The following is a 21,070-nucleotide window of genomic DNA, read 5'->3' on the forward strand; positions in this document are numbered from 1 at the left end:
TTATTCTATTTTTTCTCGACTCGGCTTTTTATTAAAATATGTGTACTTTTCAATGAAAAAAATATTATCTTACAAAACTATAATAATTTGTATCTCTTGGAATTAATTATATGCACACACAAATTTAGCTGAAAATAAAAATTAACCATTTTTAATTTGGGCATATATGTAAATATGTATTTACCATTCTTTTGAACAAAAATTAGTATTATATAAGAAAATACCAATTATGACAAAAACAAAAATATACAAATATTATACTAACATAACATTGGATGATTATTTCTTTCAAAAGATTTTAAGACGATTCTTAATCTTTATAATTTTACTAAAAGATTAATGATAAATATATATCATAAGGATTATATAATTATAAATTAGATCATATTAAAAGGTGTAAATTTGTTTTTTCCTCCCATTTTCACAATATTATATATTTTTCGGGTATATATGTATATTAGAGAAATAATACAAGATAAATGTATTGCTATCAAAGGTTTACTTTTGTATTTTATTAGTTTGTGTAAAGACTTTAAAATTATATATATCCATTTTGTCATTCATTTTATTCATATTTTCTATAACTCACTAATTGAAACCAATTTTCAAATTACAAATAAAGATATGACCAAGCACAAGCCATATTTCTCTCTTTCTTTTTTGGAACACTGATACAGGAATATACTAAATTATGTATATAACACTATATATGAAAAAAAAAAATTCATTTGAAATATAATCTTAAAATTTTAATGTATAATTTCTAGGCTTATAGCTTATTTTGATTTTATTAATTTCTTCTATATTTCTTATGGTTTATTCATTAATTTAAAATTTTTCTTTTTTTTTTTGGTTTTTTTTTCGCACACAACAATTATTATACTATATTAGATTCCTCTGTAGAATTAGCATAAATGTTACTTCATTTGGTATATGAATATGCAATCATTTATTTATTTTTTTTCACCTTTTTGTCTTTGTTCCCTTTTAAATAATTTATTTCTGTAACTTTATTTAAAAAAAAAAAATAAATAAATAAAAATAATGAATTTTTTTGGTATACTATATTACACAGGGCTTAATATGGCAAGATTGGCCCTTTAGGCTTTATTCTTTTATTTCATTTGTTTTCTCTTTTTTTTCTCTATTTTTTAACTTTTCTTTTTTCACTTATTTCTCTTTTTTTTATTCATTTTTTATTTATTTACCTATCCAATTATTTCAAAATTATATAGTAAAAATAAACACACTATGTAACTGATAATAAAATGCCTTGTATTATTAAAGTAAGAATTTCAGGTATTAGAAATATCAATGCCTTTGAAAGATCTGAAATAGATTCTTTTAAATACCTTGAGGTACCAAAAAAATAAAAATATATTAACACATCCTGCATTAAGGATAGAAAAATTTGCAAAAAGTTATGTGATAAAATTCTATCAAATATATGTAACTACTATAGCATTTTGTTTGTTTACATTTTTTCATAGGTAACATTAGGGGAAACAAAACAAAGAACTAAATTTAGTAAGAGAATTTTGTCTATGATTCCAAATCTATACACATATATATATCACTATAAAATAATAAATAACGTATACGGCCATATATTGTGTGTATTAAATTTTTTTTTCGAAACTATTTAGATATTAGTAAAACTTCAAATGATTTGAACTTGTCGTTCAGACTCGAAATATCTGATGATTCAGAACTACAAATATGCCCACTTAAAATAGCGGTATGCTACTTCAAAACAATCAAAAGAAAAACAAATGAGAAACAATTGAGAAAAATATAGCGTCCATGAAATTGAGGCGAATACAAATACATCAGCCTTATGATATGGCTACAATAAATATAAACTTAGCAATTCTCATAAGGCATAAATACATTTTTAACTTTTTAGATAGATGATGCTGAAGATATAAATAGTGGGTATATCCAAATAGATTTCAGTTTTTTTTATTTCCATGATAATCTAAAATTGGAAGGATGGTTTCCTCTATATGATTCATTGGAAGGAATCAAAGGTTTAAAAAAAATAATACATATATATGATAAAAAATCGAAATATATAAACAAATCTGCAATATACTCATCAACGAGTGTAAATAATTATCCCATGTAAAGGGGATTCACTTCATTTTTCAAAACATGCTCCTTATTTTGCTTTGCTTATATTCTTATCAAATTTATATGTTCCCATTAATATTTAGGTGAATTATACTGTACTATAAAATGGGAATTCTTTGAAGAAAAAAACCCATATAATGATAATAGTGCAGGTAAAATAGATAGATCGAATATATAAATATATATATATTAGTTGTTTTTTTTCTTGAATAATAATATTCTCTACTTTTTTTCAGTTCTTCTTCTTGGCACAACTTCGTTTCCAAAAGGGTCCCCCTATTATATTGAGGAAATAATAGGCTTTGCAGTAAGATCAGAAAAAACTATAAAATGTATATTCCCCACACTGGCATATATTTTTTTAATATATGGTGGTGTCACAAAATATGTCTGAATAATATTGAAAATAATATCAAATGTCTTTAATTTCTTTTTCTCCATTTAGCATGAACTTAAAATAGTTAATGACCCGGAATATGATTGGAAGGACTTTATTAGATCAAGCAGGTTTGTTAAATCATGAACATATAGGGTGTTAAAAAATATGGCCATAAAATAGTAATGTATTATATTTACTTTTTTTTCCATTTTCATCGTTTTTTTTCTTATCACAGAAATTCCAATGAAGCCCGATGCGATGTTATACAAAATTCCTTTATGGAAGTTCGAAAATATGTTGGAAAAAAGGTAAAAAAAATTATATATTCAATTTTATTATTCCATTTGGATATATATCCAGCTAGCTATTTTTCTTTTGGGAGAAAAAAAAAATTAACAATTGGCTAGACAATTTTTTTTTTTTTGTGTGTGTGTGCAGGCTAAAATATTAGGGGGAAATGCAATTTTAGGCTATCGTGAACATTTAAATTTGGAAGGAAGTACAACAAACAAGTAAGGATCTATATCTTCTCATACTCACTCAACATAATATGTGACATTTTTATTGGGTATTATTTACCTTGCTATATTCTTATTTATTATTTTTGTTTTTTTTTTGATAGAATTTGTATCCGTATTATAGGGACAGTTGTAAAACTGGGAGTGAAAGAATTTAATAACCTTAATTATATTAACATTTCAGAAAATAATAACATAAAAAATATTTTGAGAAATAATGAAATATTTTTGAAAAATATCCCTGAAAAATATAAAGAAATTAAATTTAATAGAAGAAATGCTATCCATCCGAATTCAACGTCCTATAATTTTGTGGATGTCATTTTACTTACTGTTGATTCACTTCCGCAAAATATAAAATACAAATATGGTACATATTATTACAAAAAAGTTGGATATCCATCCCTACTATATTTACAGCATATAAATTTCGTTGAACTATTTTTTCACCATTTTTAGGAGGTTTAGTGGCATCAAAAGCAGTTAAGGTTTTGCACCCAAGACTTACAGAACAGCATAGAGACGAATGGCTTCTCGAAATTAGAGATGAGGTAAAATTCAAGAAAAGTTTGAAAATAAAGTATTACCACTATGTCTATCTTTTGCTCTAAAATAAAGTTCATTTCAAAGTGAATATCTCAAAAAATAAATTTAAATTTATGAACTATTCATGTTAATCTCTTAACCATTTATAACACACTTAACTTTTTTTCCATGTAGCTCAAATCAAATGCGACATTTCTTTCGTGCAATGTTATCTTGGGTAATATAAAATAGTTCAATATATATATGTTTTTGTGAGAATATTCGAAATCCTTCTACTAATTTTTATTCCCTTTACATGAAGCAACCTACACAAATAATAATACAAAACTTATAACAACATTTTCAACAGGTTACAAAGAAGATGCTTACATTTTCAATGATGTTATTGTCCTTTTTTGTTATGGTACTGCCATAAATGTATTGCCTTCATTTTTTTACGATGATAAAATTATCGCATTTTCACCTAACGATCAAAATAAGGATTCACAAAAAGATGAATCAAAAGGGTCTAGTAAAAACAGTAGTTGCATATATTTGCACTATGCTTCGAAGGAAATAGAGAATAGTAATATATTTTGCAGGTGAGTGAAAGAATAAAATAAAAAAAAAAAGAATTACATATACACATTTAAACATTTTCGCTTTATTTTTTTCTCTCTTTTTTTATTAACAGAATATGCAATGATGCATCTGTACCTAAAATTCTCATTTCTTCATCCAATGCTCCCAAAAATTTAGCCGTCATAGGAAAGTAAGTTTTTCATATGTTCAAATATCTCTTCTATTCAAATAATATGGATTATGTGCACATTTTTATTGTGTTTTTGCATTTTTAGCGGGTTCTTAATTTCTGCTTTTGTCGTATATCCATTGAAGAAGAATCATGGAGAGAATCTCGCATCAGAGGTAAGGAAGTTGATCAAAATATAATTATTTAATCGGTGGCAAATAGCCATAAAACATTTTTCACTCTCATAAAATGGGGAAAAGTTTGATAATATCCATAATGATCTTTAGCTTCATTTCTTCCCTTTTGCTTCGGATTTACCAGATCAGCGAAATTCTTCCCTTCCTGGAACTGAACCTGCACAAACAGATCATATGTAAATTGCTCGTTAACGGGTTCAATAGTATTTTTGATTATAACCTAAAATTATGTTTTAACAATAATTATTTATTTGGATATTGTTATGGAACTGGAATGTGTACATACGGAATATATTATGAAAATAAATTTTTAATAAAATCGAATTATAAGGACAAATTTTATATACATAATAAATGTGCAAATGCTGATGAATTAAAAATTATATATGATAACATAAATTATAGATCTTTTTTTAGTAAAAATAAAAGTTTGGTTTCACCTGTTTTTGTTGATGGAGATATTATATATAACATTGATGAAAATAATGACAAAAGGGATGAACATAATTATAATACTAGTAATAGTAAAGGAGAAATCGATATATCACTTAAACAAAATTTTATGAATCCACTTAATTCTGATGCTATAAATTCAGATAGTAAACAAATTGCATATAGACATTCACAGACCGATATTAACGAAGATGGATTACGAGTTAAAGAGCCTTATTTTTATTGTCAAGATGTAAATAAGACAATTAAAAATGATAATTATTTTCGATTGAAAGAAATATATTTAAAGGAAGAAGAAGAATTATTAAATTATGATAACTATAGTGATAACATACATGGGGGTGATCAATATCCTGGGAAAGAACATAATAAGCATATTGATGATTATACAAAATTAGGTATTAAAGAAAGAAAAAGAATTAAAAAAAAAAAAGAAAAAAAAAAAGCAAGAAGAATACAAAATAAAGGTTATATATATGAAGTAGAGGATCATCTAGACAATATAACATTATTAAATATATATGAAGATAGTATTGCATTATATAATTATGTTTTTAATTTAGATATTAAAAATTACCTTCTTAATAAAAGATATGATACAGCTACTCTTGCAAAAAAAAATGAAGTCCCTATAAATAATATGTTGGAAGATATAAAAAAAGAAAAAACAAACAATACAAACCCGAAACAAAATTGTGTAAAAACAGAAAATATGAAAGAAAAACAAAAACATGACAAAGAATTTTCCGATGAACAAATAAAAATAAAAATATCTACTCCCAAAGATATAGATAATAATACAATAAAACATGAAAATCAAAAAAAATATAACGATAACAATGAGGTAGATAAAATAAATAAACCTGAAATAGTAGAAGAAAAAAGTTCAAATGGAAAATTACATGATATGTTATTAAAAAAAAATACAGTTTCATTACTTCATGAAAAAAGTGAAAATAATCTTACCTTATATTATGAGTATAAAAAAGAAATAATGAAAAATTATTCAAAATATTTTTTTTATATTTGTACTTTGGACTTTTTGCCAAGTATAAAATTTGAAACATTCTATGAACAACGAAATTTGGGTAATGAAAATGAACAATATAATAATGCCAAATCAAATAGTGAATATTTATCTGATACAAAATCATTGAAATCTCACAAAAGAACAAACAAAAATATTAAAAACTTAGAAAATGATGAAGATAATAATAAGTTATTGGAAAATGATAATGTAGAGGATGGAGAAGAATACCATCTTATGGTTCCTAATCTCAAAATGGAGGACCACCAAAAAAAAGACTTAGTAAAAAATGAAAGAGATTATCCAGTTGAAGACAAGAGAAATTTATCAGTATTTTATCAAGACAGTAAACAATTATTATCATATACAACAGATAAAGAAAATGATTATAATATAAGAGATGATCATAATTATATGATGAAAAAAAGTATAGACAGAGATCAAAAAAGAGAAAAAAAAAAAGAAAAAAAAAGAAAAAATCGAAGTAAAAATACTTATTTAAATAATTTATCAAAAAGCTATATTTATTTAATTAAAAGAATTAATTTATTTGGAGAAAATACTGATGAAGTGGATGTAATATATGAAAAAATAAATAAAGCTTTTAATGATTTATATAATATATTTATATTTTACACATTTGTTCATAACTTATATCCTTGCTGTATTTGTAGTATCCGATTACATTTTTCGTTTATAGCATGTGATGTATTAGAAATAATGTTAACAGGTCATTTAATAAAAGTTAAAAATAATCATGCAATACATTTTGAATTAAAAAATTTAAACCAATCAATGCAAGAAAATTTATTAAAACATTTTTTTAATCATTTGGAAAATTATTATATGGAACGATCCGAAATTTTTTTTAATTTTGATAACTTTTTTTCTTCAGAAAGAGATGATAAAAATAGTTATCTAAGAACAGAGTTAACAAAAAAGGAGTCACCTAATCGTGGTTTTATTGTAGCTATCCAAAAAAAAAAAAAAAAAAATAGCTCGAATTTATTAACACATATTGTTCCAAATGTTATGAAATCCCCATTTTGTGTTATGATTGATATGGTTAGAAATATGTTTAAAAGTGATGAAAGAAAAAAGAGAAATGAAAAAGACAAAGAGAAAAAAAAAATGAAAAAAAATGAAATTCCACATTTAAAAGATGGACTACAAAAAGATAAAGACAACAAAAAAAATAAAATAAATAAATTCAATGCATTTCTAAAAAAAGGAGATAAAAAAATGAATCAACCATATGATATGGAAAATATACATAATAATCTATTTATGTTTAATGAATTAAAAAATTATATTATGTTAGAAAATAATAAGCATTTATTTGACACATTTATTGATCATAATTTTTCATCAATTATTATAACCCCGTTAAATATTTTACCAAATGTTATAATTAAAAAATATTTCGGAGTCATATCTTTACACATTGTTAAGGAGAATATTAATTTAAAGAAATTTGATTTTTTTTATCAGAGCTTAATATCTGACATATTGTATATAGCCAAGTCTCATATTAAAGCTATTGGCGCAAATTTAATTTCTTCTTTTAAAATTACAAACATATTTTTACGAGAGGAAAAGTCTCATGGCTATGCTTTGATAAGCATTTGCGGCGATGTCGCCAAAATATGACGCGCCAAATGGAAAATTATAAATTAAAAAATGCAAAATAAAAAAAGTGAAAAAATGAAGGAATGAAAAATAAAGTTTTATTGTCGGGATATACAAAGGTAAGCCCTATGATTGTGAATTTTTTCGTATGCATATTTTCATGTCAACGTATTTTTCTGTAATTTTTTCTCTTTTTACAAAAAAATGGTAGCAAATATTTCTATCCAAACTTAACTAAAAATCGTATATACATATTTTATAAATTATTTAGTTTTACAAAAAATATAGTTAAAACTGTAATTCAAAATTGGTTGTAAAAATTAACATATTTCATATAAGACTTGAAAAATGTATCTTTAATGTAATTTCTAAACTGGGTTAATCATCTTCTTTAGGGTCTTCTTTTTGTTTGTTTTTTTTTTTATTATTGGTGTTCATAAAATATTCACCAGTTTCCATTTGTATATCAATTTTTCTTGGTAATTGATCAGGTGGGAAAATGGATTTTTTCTTACCATTTTTCTTTTCTAATTTTTGTTTGATTTTTTTTCTTTGAACATTTCTTTTTTTAAAATTAGGAAGATATTTTTCCCAATTTTCATTTTTTAATTCATCATTTTTTTCTAATTCTCTTTTTGCAATTAATTCTTTTATATGATAAACAGGATGTATATTTTTCATGCAATCAATAACAATTCTTCTTACTATTTTTAATGATTTAAAATTGCCAATAACACTTACAGTTTTTCCATGAACACAAATATAACATTGTGTTAATATTTCAAGAGCTTTTAAAGTAGTAGCATTACTACCTAATAATCTTTGTCTCCTCTTAATAAATTTATTTTTATTACGTATATATCCACTAATTTTTATAATATCACAAAATGTTTCATCATCTAAAACTCTTTTTGCATGACTAAAGGGAACACTACGTGAAAGTAAAGATATCATATCTCTTGCTTTAATAATAATATATGGATCAAATGTTTTTTTTGTCGTTTTAACTGTCATATATCCTTCAATTAAATTTATTTCAAATTTTATAAAATGATTATGTAATGTATTTTTTATATCTGTACTAAATTGTTGTAAATATTTTTCTCGATATTTAGGAAATAATATTTTAAAACTTGACTCCTCTAAAAAATGGTGTTTATTATCTTCTTTTGTAAATTTTTCGATTTTCCAATGATCTATATTTTCATTATCCCATGGCTTGTCTTTCCGATATCTTTTATTTTTGTTTACTTGCTCTTCATCCTTACCGTTTTCCATTATATCTCAGGGGTTGAACAACAAAAAAAGAAGTAAGATGAATAAAAATGAAGAAAATATATATTATGCCTAGGTAGTGGTAAACTATGGGTATTAGGTTGTCAGTATAGCCGCTTTACAATTTAGTTTGGCGTAGTTTGGGTTAGCTTATGTATTATTTTTCATTTATCTTTTCCCATTCAATTTTTTCATTTTTATTTTTTTAAAACCACTTATGTAGAACAAATAAAATATTTGTAGCCAACATAAATGATATCCCTTTGTTATATACAATTTTTTTAACGCATTTTTTGCCATAAAAAAAAAACAAAAGAATTATATTTTTAAATAAATAATATATACCTAAACAATGTTTTATTTGTATAAAAAATAGCATATAAAACAAATTATATAAGCTATAAATTTTTTACATAAAAATATAAAAAAAATTATATTTTTCTTTAAAGGAATTTTTTACCTAGTCCTTCCGTTTTGCCCCATATTTTTTTATCATATATACAATATTTTTTTTTTTTTTCGTATGCCTTTTTTTTGCCTCATAAACAGGATATAGGCATCCCGTTTTTTTTATAATATAATAAAAAAGTGAAAAGAAAGGATAATAGAAAAATATTAAAAAAAAAAATGTATTTATAGAATAATTTATTTTTGTAAAAATTTATATATTATACTTTTTTTACAATTTTTTCACTATCAAAAATATTGCATAAGCTGAAAATGAAGAATTAAAAAGTATATACCTCACATAATTATATATAGTAATAATAACATGTGTCAATTAATGAAAGTAAACATGTATATATGCTAACTATTTTTCAAATATAAATGTGAAAAAAAGAATTGTTTGTTCTGGACATCCCATAGTTGTTAGGCGTTTTGTTTTTTTCTCCATCGAAATAGGAATATACAAACGTGTAGCAAATATATAGGAAGTAATAAATATATGTAACCTAATTTAATGCAGCTATCCAAATGTTTAAGAAATTATGTACATTACCTAAAAACACAAAATGAATTAAAACAATTATACAAAAGTAATAACATTTTATTAATAAAAAAATGGATCCATGTTTCGAGTGTGTTTAAATTGAATGGTAGCAATACGGTTAGTGATATCAAAAAGAACAAGGTTGTCATAAAAAATGTAGATCCCTTTGATGAAAATGATAAAGAGAATTATATAAACCAACAAGCTGAACAGGACTGTTTAGCAAACACAAATTTGTTATGGGGAAATAAAAATATTATAAATAATATGGACAACCAAGTGAAAAACAAAATAGAAATGATTTTACATTCATATAAATCTAAAAAAATAAATGATTGTGTACAAGAAGTGTTAGAAATTGTAAATAGTTATCCTAGAAATAAAGACATATATATAAATAAAAATTTATTATTACCTTTTTATAAAATATTAATAAAAAAAAGATATTATTTAAATAATTTAAAAAATAATATATATGAAAATTGTTCTATAAATATATTTGATTATATTCACTACAATATTAATGAGCATTTAAAATTTTATAATTTAAAAAATATACATGAATTATTAACTTGTTTATCAAAATATTTATATAAAAATAAGGCTAACTTAATTACAGATGAATTAATTAAAAATATATTTTATCTTTCATTCTTTTCCCATTTTAATAATTTTAATTATAAAACTAGTAAGCAAACAAATTATTTAAAACCACAAAAGGGAATACCCTTACATGAATATAATGCAGACACAAACCGACAACCAGATATAAAACAATCGAGCATAGAAGAAAATACAAACGATGCTCCTAAAGTTTGTGAAAATAATGAATTAGAAGGAAGAAAAAAAAGATGTACATATGATAAAACATTTTATTATTTAAAAAGTTATGTCATTTTTTTATCCAATCATCCAAAGTATGCCAATAAAAAAATAGTATCTAACATATTGACATTAGCAAATAAAATTCTACATTTTGAAATAAATTCGATTATGTTGTTATCTTTTTTGTCTGCCTATTTAAACTTATTAAAAAAATATCGTGAAAAAAATGTTAGCAATTCTATTTTTATAAACAGAAATGCAAATTATCACATTTTACACACAATTTTGAAAGACTTCAATTTGAAGGAAATTAAAAATAAGAATAAAACAGACAAGATTGAAAATAAATTAGATGGTTCTACTCTTTGTGATATAGAAAAGGAAGTCAATACAAATGAAGGATACAGCTTATGGGGTTGTTCCCATATTATTAATATTGTAAAAATTTTAAAAATAAAAAATATTTTATCCTCAAAAGTGTTTGAATCAGATGAATGTGAAAAATTGTTACAAGAGACATTTGCTAATATTATAAATAAGCTTGACATATTTTATTTGAATAGTAAAAATAATTTTATTAGTTTATCAAAAAATGAAATTGATAGTTTTTTTTGTATATATACAAATTTATCAATATTATTAAATGAAGTAATAAATAAAAGAGATACATTTTTTTTAATTGCAAATTTTTTTACAAACTCATTTCAAACTATATATATATATTACAACAATTTACACATTAACATGTTAATAAATTTGCTAAACGGAATTTACAATCAGATATGTGCATATTCTAAAATAGATATATATGACAAACATTTTGATAACATTTTAACTAGCCATTTTAATGAAGAAACAGATTGGAAAAAAATAAAAACTCCAACACATTTTTTAAGAATAAAAGATGAGTTAGAAACAGAAATTAATCCTATAGCTAGCTGTCTATATTTAGTAAATGATATTGGTACATGTTTATTATCTTCAATTCAAGAACAAAATCAAATCTCTTTAACTAAATTAATAACTATTTTAAATTATATACATAAAATAAATAAAATATTTCTTCCTTCTAACATATTTAATATTTTAATTTTTAACTATCTTGATGAAATTCAAAAAATAATTATAAATTACGATAAAAGAATAAATAAAGAGAAACCGGAAAACCATCACATTCTTATATTTATGAACTTATATCTTTATTATAAAAATGAAAATATATTAGATCTCAATTTGTTAAACAGATGTATAAACTTTGTAAATATCGATGACCAAAATATAGGAACCATTGATGAAACTGAAATTGTTATGCTCCTTAATTTTTTTAAAAAATATCAACAAATAAAAAGAAAACCTAATAATCCAAACTTAACAATAAACACACAAAATAGAGAAAGTAAAATAACTAATTTAAAAAAATGCGACTCTATAGTTAGTGATAATATTAATGAAGGGGCTGAGCTCTTTTCAGGAAACATTTTCAAATTTTTAAATCAAAAACATCAAGAGTACAACTTCGAACATTTTGAGGTGTACATAAAAAAATGTATAAACACGATTGTAAACAAACTTATATTTTCACATGCCAAAAAAGATCACTTAAAAAGTTTAACACAAAAAATTGAAAATAAAACAAGTTGTAATCCTTTATATGATATGCAACTAAAAATAGATGGAAATAAAATGGTTAGTCCCCATTATGATGTCACAAAATTTTCAGAAAATAAATTAAACCTTTTTCAAACTAATAGTATATCTATAAAAAATGAAAATATACAATATTCCATAAATTTATATTTTATGTTATATGAAATTTATTTTCATCATTATCCAATTACAGAAAAACAAAAAGAAGTATCACTATCCTTTTTAACAAACCTTATTAATTTAAAAAAAAATAATTTAAACGAAGAAAATTACTATCATATAATATCCTGTTTTTTAAACATAAAAAATTTTAATCACAATGCTTACTATTTATATAAACAGTACCTAAAGAATAACTACAAAAAGGTAAACATAAAATATGTGGCTTTAATTATGAAAAAAATGCTTGAAGAAAATTTTCAAACTTCAAATGGTAGTAAAGATGACACTTTTATTTCTAGTGATCAAAGTGGTATTATACAGATAAGTAAAGAAAATTCAACCTTTGAAAATATTATTTATTTGTCTTGTAACTCCCTAATATGTGATACAGATTATGTAAACAATTTTAGACACATTAAAGAAGTACTTCATACCTATTGTGAAAATTATATAAACTATTATATTATAAGAAACAATTTTAATTATTTTTCTCTTTCCTATTTCAACAAGTTTATATATCCTAATCAAATTAAATTAAATAAGAATGTAATGATTATGTTGCTAAACACGTTTTCAAATTTGTATTACACTATAAATAAGTATTTGCATGCAAAAAAGGTAGAAAAAATTGACGGGAAAAAAAATAAAAATGAAAAGAATGAAAAGACTGCTAGCCAAATCAGTTCTTTAAATCAACGGAATAGTGAAAGTGAAAATATAAATTTATGTCGCTGGGAAAAAAATTGTGAATATATAAACAAAGAGGCGGGATATAATGATTTTATCAAAAATAAATTATTAAAAAATATAACAAAAATAATACAAAAAATGTATAGAAATATAAAACGAAAAAATAATACAAATAATAAAATATCAAATAGAGATCTAATAGATATAATGGTTGCTTTAAAAAACACAAAATCAAGACCCCATAATATTTTATTGTATTTATCAAAAATGTATATCAATCAAATGTTTAACAACAAATTTATTAAAGTAGATCATCATGTAAAGTATATGAATAGTATAATATATCTTGATTTTTTAAATGAAGCAAATATTTTATATATCTCTACTATTGCAAAAGATAAAATAAAAATAACAAATATAAATGAAAATACATCAGAAAAAAACCTCATTTTTTTCTATCATATTTTATTTGATAACTTTTTGAAACTCCCTTCTTCAGCATTATTTGTTCCAAACATATCAACATATCTTCTGAATATAATTATGTTATACTTTGATTTACTAAATTATAAATATGAAAAAAAAAAAAAATTATTAACAAAAATAATTTTTTTTATACAATCATTATTAAAATTGTATTATGTAGACAAAGTTATATTACCAAACGATTTAGATAAAAGAAATATTTATCTTATTTTTTTATTATTCTCATTAAGTAATAATAATAAATATATAAATATATCATCATTACCCTTTGACACATTAAAATTATTTTATAATAAAATAATTTTGAAAAATATGGATAACTTACAAACCCCTCAAATATATTCCTCTTTTGTACATCATACTATATACAACTTTGTATTTAATTTTTTCAAAGAATATCCAAATAAATATAAAATTGTGAATGAAACAAAAATCCATTTTTATAATGTTGATTTATTTATAGAGAAGAATACACCATCATAATTTTGATCAATCATATATAGAGTCAGTTGATAATAAGATAGTGCCCTTGGGAAATTTTCTTTCTTTTTTTTGTTTAATTTTTTTATTTTTTCATTTTGTGTGCTTCATACCATTTCAGGGTTACCATAAACCCTTATCATTTTTTTTAAATACGTGACTAGACAATCTAAGCAAATGATATTATCATTCACGTATTGTGTGTTTGTTTTATTTTTATAATGTTTTTTTTTTATCCATTTATTAAACATTTTTAATGCACCTTTTTTTCTCGGATCTTTAAATCGGTACCCCGTTACACCATCATTTTGGTCAGCCGAGTCGACATTTTTATTTTGAAAAATATAAAATTTGTGACTTTGTCTGATTTTAAAATTTTGGGATATTAACACATTTCTCTTTTTGACAAATTTGTACCTCGATTTGAAATAATTATATTGACTCCAATATTTATTTTTGCTCTTTGCTTTTAAATTATTTTTATTTTGTCTCCTCTTATATTTTTGAGACACAATTTTGTTGTCAAAATGGATGGATTTTTTCGCAGTGACTTTTTGAGAATGTGCTTTATTTAATTTCGAATAAATGTTTCGATAAATGCCACTATTACTATTATATACATAATCCATGTACTTATCATGTGGGCTTTCCAAATTAGCATGATCGTTTTGAAGTATTTTTATAATTTTGTTAAGTTTTCTATATTTATTATAATTATTTTTTGGGGCATTCTCTAAATATGTAAATTTTTCTGGGCTTAAAATGTCATTTTGATTAGAGTCATGTATGTCTTTCATAATTTGGTTACCATTTATGTTTGAACTTTTCTTAGTAAATATACTTTTTTTTTCAAGTTTTAAAGGGGAAAAATTATTAAAAGTGAATTTAACAAAAAAGCCATGAAAATTTCTCTTTTTTTCTTTACCCTTAATATTATCATAATTTTTTAAATTAGAACTTCGAATGTTTTTATAATTATTTTTTAAGCATTCATCATAAAATTGAATCATATGATTTATATCGGTATTTTCTTTACACAAAAGAAAAAATAATTTTTTAAAATCCTGAATTTTGTTACCTTGAACTTTGAAAATATTTTTATAATTGTCTAATTTAGTATTCTTTTTTATTTCTCGAATTCGTTTTCGTTTTTTGCTAGCCATATATATTTTTTTTTTCCACACACAATCTTTTTTACAACAAAATATGTTGATAATATTATTATTGCATATAAAATTTAAGATATTATTTTTATGATAAGAATCCGGGAAATTTGAATGTAATATTATTTGATCATTGTTAAGGGTTTTCGTTTTTATGTGTATTAATTCTAAAGATATAAATCCAGCAAATGGTGGTATTTTCATATATTTTTTTTTTATACCTATACAGGATTGAAATGACAAAATAGCTGATTGGTGAGTTAAGTATAATATTATTTTGGGGGTATACTTTTTTTTTTCAAGTCTTTCAAATAGTCTTACACTTATTAAAAAATTAATAACAACATCAATTAAAGGCAAACCACTGCATAGCCAAGACAAATATCTATTATTATATTCAAATTTGCTAATCCATTTATAGCATTCATATATTTTCTGAAAAAAAATTTTTTTTTTTTTTTCTTTTTTTTTCTGAACAAAACTTTGAAAATCTATTTGGCTATTTGAGGTAATAAAGCTAGCTGAGCAATTTCTACAATATTTATTCAACTTGTGATTTTCACAAACTTTTAAAAACAATGGTGAATCATAAAAATCATTTACTTCTTTATTATTGTCTATAGTTAAAATTGTGCTTTCATTATTTTTATTAATACTATTACTATTATGAATGGTCAATGGGCTTGTGCTAGCCAACATTTTATTACAATTTATTTTTTTTGATTTCAAATCATTATTAGCTAGATTACACACATTATTAGATTGAGAAGAAAATTTCTCATATCCCTTTTTAATATCAAATATAATATTAATATTGTGATATAAATAGGCATCATATGAGCTTACAAACTGTTTAATTATTTTTACACTTTTTTGTTTTCTTTTAAAAATATGATATTTGTAATTATATAATTCCATCTTATCATTTTCATTACACCGATATGATATAGAATTTATTTGACGAGGTTTTATTTTATGAACATTCATATTTTCATTTTTCAAATTAGCTAAAATTGGCAAGTGTAAATAATTTTTTATATAATCTGATGAATAATTAATTTTTTTTAGATCATTCAAAATTATAGATTTATTTATTTTTTTCTTTAATATATACATAGTAGAATTCCATTTTTTTAAAATTGTAAAAATTTTATTGTGTATAATATCTATTTTGTTGTCTTTTTCATTTTGAACAATTTGAAAAGGTTTATGACCCATTTTTTTGGCTTTTCCTTTGTTTGAATAATTATTATATTTATTGTTTAGCAATAAGCTGAATCTACAAATATAATTTGATTTCCATTTTGTTAGATAGTAAACGATAGCTATTTCACTTTTGTAATAATTATTTAAAACCTTATAAATATCAGAATTTTCAAAAATAAAATTTTTTAACATTTTAATGTAGTTATTTGTCGATTTCAATGTTGCTAGCATAATTGTATCTCTTTCCGCAACTTTAACAATTGAATATAAGATATATAATATTTTTATAAAATAAAAAAATATATTAACATAAAAGTTTATGTAATTAATTATGTACATAAACAAATCGTATCTTTCTATCATTTTTGTGTATCTACATTTTTTTTTATAGTAACATAATTTACAATCAAATTTTATTGTCTCTTCAGTATTATCACTAATAATAAAATGATGGTTTTTTATCAAGCATTTTTCTAACCCCTCTTTATTTTTATTCCTCCATGTATTCCAAATATCATTATGAAGACAATTGTTAAATGTCTCTTCGTTAAAAATTTTAAATATTTTCCATGAGTTTTGAAAAAAATCAATTTTATTTATATATTTTAAGAGAAAAAAACTCATATATATATTTTTATTTATGCCTAAAATACCACAAATAATTGCATAGGCTGTTAATTTGCACCGTTCACTATCTGTTGTGCGAATAGACAAATATTTATTTATAACTTTTATAAACATATCATATGTTCTTTTCTTTTTTTTTATATCATAATTTTTTAATTTTTTTTTTATCAAATGTTTTTTATGAAAATATAAATGATTTATGTAATTCAAAAGAAGAGAATTCTCTCTTGTCTGGTCATCTACAAACAATGGTCTTTCTGTAGTGTTCATTTTTTTCTTTACACAAATAAAATCATTTATCATCTCTTTAATTTGGTGTTCTTTGTTCCATTTAAAAAATTTAAAAACTTTATCATTCCTTATATGTCTATATTTTTTATTATATTTCTTATTTAATTTATTTAAACTATAATAATATTTCCTTAAATATTTCCCAATTCTTATCGATTGTTCAAACCCAAGAAAAGTTAAATCCCCTTTATCTTCTACAAATGGCCATATATTTTTAATTTTTTTTTTGGGGGCTCTAGCCCCATGTCTCATATAAATTATATTTGCAACTACATTAACTTCAAAATATGAAAAAACACATTTTCTGCAAATTAATACATTTTTTGGAAATTTATCAAAATTAAAATAAGAGCCCAAATCATTATCTCTTCTTAAGTTGTACAATTTAAATGAACAACATAAAGATGGTTTCAATTCTTTTTTCGTTTTCTTCCTCTTTTTATAAAAGAAAATATTTGTCTCCTTTTCATTTTCATTTTTATTGTTATCCTTTTTTCTTGGCATTTCCTAAAAACCACAAATATGTGCAAATCGAATATCTTAGAACGCTTGTTCTTTTTCTTTCCTTTATTTCTCTATACTAATTATTATGCACATACATAAATAAATATGTATGTATACAAAATGAGGAAGCATAATATAGTATGTAGATCTATTGACGTTAAAATATCTCAGATAGCTTTTTTCCATTTGGTAAAAAAAAAAAAATATTATAATAGGAAAAATGAAATGGTGTGTGATTGGTTAAATATTTTATTTTAAAACAATATGTTCTTCATTTTATGCACACTACTTTGATATGTTTATATTATACTTATGTAGATCCCCAAACATAAATATGAGTAGGCTTGTTTTGTCATACTATATATTATGAATAAAATTGGCACAAATGTTTTAGCATATAATATAGTTTCATTTTGTTATTTTAATTTTATTAATGAAAGCATATTTTTCATATGACACCCTTAGATTTTCCTATATTTATATATGCACTATTTATTGTACAGTTTAGTGCACACATATGCAATATATATAGTTAAATAAATGTACGTATATACATATAACTTTTTATAGGAGAATATCCCTTATTGAAATTTAATTATTTTTTGCTTTCCATAAGTTAGATTAACAATTTTATAATATTTTATAATTAAAATATTTTCAAATATTTCAGACTTTCCAGCATGCATATAATACCTATGTCTGTATATTATATATGCACTTCAATTTATTTTCCCCTTTAAATGGAAAATTTATTTTTATATAATAATTATGAAAACCTTCTTTTAATAGTTTGTTAAAATGTAAGAATGGGAAAGTGGGGGAAATAATATGGTGCTACCACTATATTCTTTTCGAAAACGAAGAAAAAAAATGTTAATAAAAAAATGGAAAATTGTATAACCTTATAAGCCCCATTTATTGGGTATACTAAATATACTTCCCATTCAAACTGTCCATTATGTGATACATTATGAGCAGTGCAAAATTTAATAAAGGAAAATTATTCATATTAAGAAATTAAGTACACCGGTGTGCAAACGAAACAGCTTAAGCATATATATTAACATTATGCCTGCATATATCCATACAAATGTGTAAAATTGAAAGCATATATATGGAAAAGGTGATACTCGACCCATTAAATGTTGGGCATAAAAAATAAGTGAAGATAAAAGACAAAAAATAAATAAAAAGAAGTATATCATATAAAAAAATGATAAAAAAATATGGTAAAAAATAATTAAACAAAATATAAAATACAAATTTCTATGAAAAAAATATAGTAAAATGAATATATATAATATTTACCCATATTATAATTTTCATATGGCTTAAATATGTTGTATTACCCCATATGGGCGTAAAATAAAAACAAATATACAAAATACAATATCGAACTAATAAATGCCTATATACATATTCCGATCATATTTCATCGCTCTATGTGTTTACATTAATATTGTTTCGAAATTTCATACTTATGAGCACCTGGTTTATGTAACTCCAAGTTAATTCAACTAATATATATTTCAGAGATGATTCATTTGACAATTTTATATCATATTCTCATAGGTATATAATATATGCATTTATTTATCTATCCATATTTTATAAAAAGAGGAAATACTTCACCCTATAGCAATAGCAACTATTTTGTATAATATTGCAATCAAAACGGAATGCAAACAAATAATAATAATACATATGCTTATATATAATTTATATGAACTAGCATGCAGTTAATTTTATTTTTTTGTTCTTCTCCACAACATATTTTGATATATAATTATTAATTTTCATTTTTTATATAAATCTAGAAAAAAAAGTAATTAATATACTTTTTATTGTTATTTTTTAACATATTACAAAGCATTCTATTTAAATTTTTTTAAAGTTTTTTTTTGTGAAAAATTTATAAGTGTATTTTCCTCCCCACTCTTCCAGTAGTTACAAATGTTTGTTTTAGAAATAAAAAAAAATTAAAAATGCATATTAATATATATATATTTTTCCAAGGTTTATAATTTATTCTCCCCTCTCTTTCTAAGTTTTTAATACAACCATCGCTATATTTTTTTTTATATGAACATGTACATAATTTTATTTTCCAAATTTGTATATGAAATATAATATCCCTACACATTTTGAAGTAGCAAATATAACATATTAAAAAATATATAGAGAAAATAATCAGCACAAAAATAATAAAATACGAGAAAAAGAGATATATGAGTTTTTAAACCAAACAATATAACTATACAACTAAATAAATAACGAACAAAAATAACATCATTTTAATGTTGTTTTGCAAAATGAAGATCCTTTTACTTTCCATATTTTTCCTATACTATGTAAACGGTATGCACACACACATAATATATGCATGTATATATATTCGTATTACTGTATTATATTATGCTATTTTTTTTTTTTTTTTTTTTCAGCCTTTAAAAATATGAACAACCATGCCTCATTGCAAATAGCTAGTAGACGAAGTGAAAAATCAAACTTTAGAAATAATGACAATTTTTTAGAAAAAAGAAAATCAAAAACTTCTTTGAATAGTACATTTGATGAAATTAAAAGTATAATATCAAAGCAATTATCCGTTGAAGAGGATAAAATAGAACCAACTTCAAGTTTTACTAAAGTAAGAAAAAAAAAAAAATACAAAAAAATATGTCTTGTTCATATAAATATGTACGTGCATATTTTTTTCATTTTATATTTTATATTTTTATTTTCCGCGTGTGTAGGACTTAGGAGCTGATAGCTTAGATCAAGTTGAATTAATAATGGCCTTAGAAGAGCATTTTAAAATTACAATTTCAGATCAAGATGCTTTAAAAATTAATACAGTTGAGGATGCTATAAATTTTATAGAAAAAAATAAAAAGCCTGATGCATAATGTGTGCATAAATATTTAATGAAATTTGACAATTTGATGGAGGACCAACTTTCTCCAAATGTATATGTACGGCCTATTTCCAAGGCACAATAAAAATTGCAACAGTTGCTGTATTTTTATATATTTAATTTTTTTTTTTAAAACACATTTATTAACAAAATGATATTTACATATATATATAATGATTGATAAAAGAAAAATA

At 22.6% G+C, this 21,070-nt stretch overlaps 5 protein-coding genes across 5 annotated transcripts; 3 read left to right on the forward strand and 2 right to left on the reverse strand.

Annotated features, from left to right (window-relative positions):
- Nucleotides 1-1,268: 1,268 nt before the first annotated feature.
- Nucleotides 1,269-7,633, forward strand: PVVCY_0300620 (conserved Plasmodium protein, unknown function; the record flags this gene model as incomplete). The annotated part of the gene is made up of 16 exons (XM_008628272.2): nucleotides 1,269-1,358; nucleotides 1,491-1,527; nucleotides 1,647-1,738; nucleotides 1,907-2,030; nucleotides 2,217-2,285; nucleotides 2,370-2,440; nucleotides 2,579-2,640; nucleotides 2,748-2,820; nucleotides 2,951-3,024; nucleotides 3,135-3,400; nucleotides 3,490-3,581; nucleotides 3,751-3,793; nucleotides 3,926-4,157; nucleotides 4,250-4,327; nucleotides 4,413-4,482; nucleotides 4,628-7,633. The coding sequence occupies 16 exons, from the start codon at nucleotides 1,269-1,271 to the stop codon at nucleotides 7,631-7,633; spliced, it is 4,479 nt and encodes a 1,492-aa protein (XP_008626494.2).
- Nucleotides 7,634-7,990: 357 nt separating this feature from the next.
- PVVCY_0300630 (KRR1 small subunit processome component, putative) lies at nucleotides 7,991-8,890 on the reverse strand (the record flags this gene model as incomplete). The annotated part of the gene is made up of 1 exon (XM_008628273.2): nucleotides 7,991-8,890. The coding sequence occupies one exon, from the start codon at nucleotides 8,888-8,890 to the stop codon at nucleotides 7,991-7,993; it is 900 nt and encodes a 299-aa protein (XP_008626495.1).
- Nucleotides 8,891-9,848: 958 nt separating this feature from the next.
- PVVCY_0300640 (conserved Plasmodium protein, unknown function) lies at nucleotides 9,849-14,171 on the forward strand (the record flags this gene model as incomplete). Its single annotated transcript, XM_008628274.2, has 1 exon — nucleotides 9,849-14,171. The coding sequence occupies one exon, from the start codon at nucleotides 9,849-9,851 to the stop codon at nucleotides 14,169-14,171; it is 4,323 nt and encodes a 1,440-aa protein (XP_008626496.2).
- A 104-nt stretch (nucleotides 14,172-14,275) lies between these two features.
- Nucleotides 14,276-17,959, reverse strand: PVVCY_0300650 (conserved Plasmodium protein, unknown function; the record flags this gene model as incomplete). Its single annotated transcript, XM_008628275.1, has 1 exon — nucleotides 14,276-17,959. One exon carries the CDS (start codon nucleotides 17,957-17,959, stop codon nucleotides 14,276-14,278), a length of 3,684 nt encoding a protein of 1,227 aa, XP_008626497.1.
- Nucleotides 17,960-20,256: 2,297 nt separating this feature from the next.
- PVVCY_0300660 (acyl carrier protein, putative) lies at nucleotides 20,257-20,868 on the forward strand (the record flags this gene model as incomplete). Its single annotated transcript, XM_008628276.2, has 3 exons — nucleotides 20,257-20,317; nucleotides 20,404-20,609; nucleotides 20,716-20,868. 3 exons carry the CDS (start codon nucleotides 20,257-20,259, stop codon nucleotides 20,866-20,868), a joined length of 420 nt encoding a protein of 139 aa, XP_008626498.2.
- Nucleotides 20,869-21,070: the final 202 nt, after the last annotated feature.

The sequence above is a fragment of the Plasmodium vinckei genome (genome assembly GCF_900681995.1).
Source record: "Plasmodium vinckei vinckei genome assembly, chromosome: PVVCY_03".
NCBI classification, from domain to species: domain Eukaryota; phylum Apicomplexa; class Aconoidasida; order Haemosporida; family Plasmodiidae; genus Plasmodium; species Plasmodium vinckei.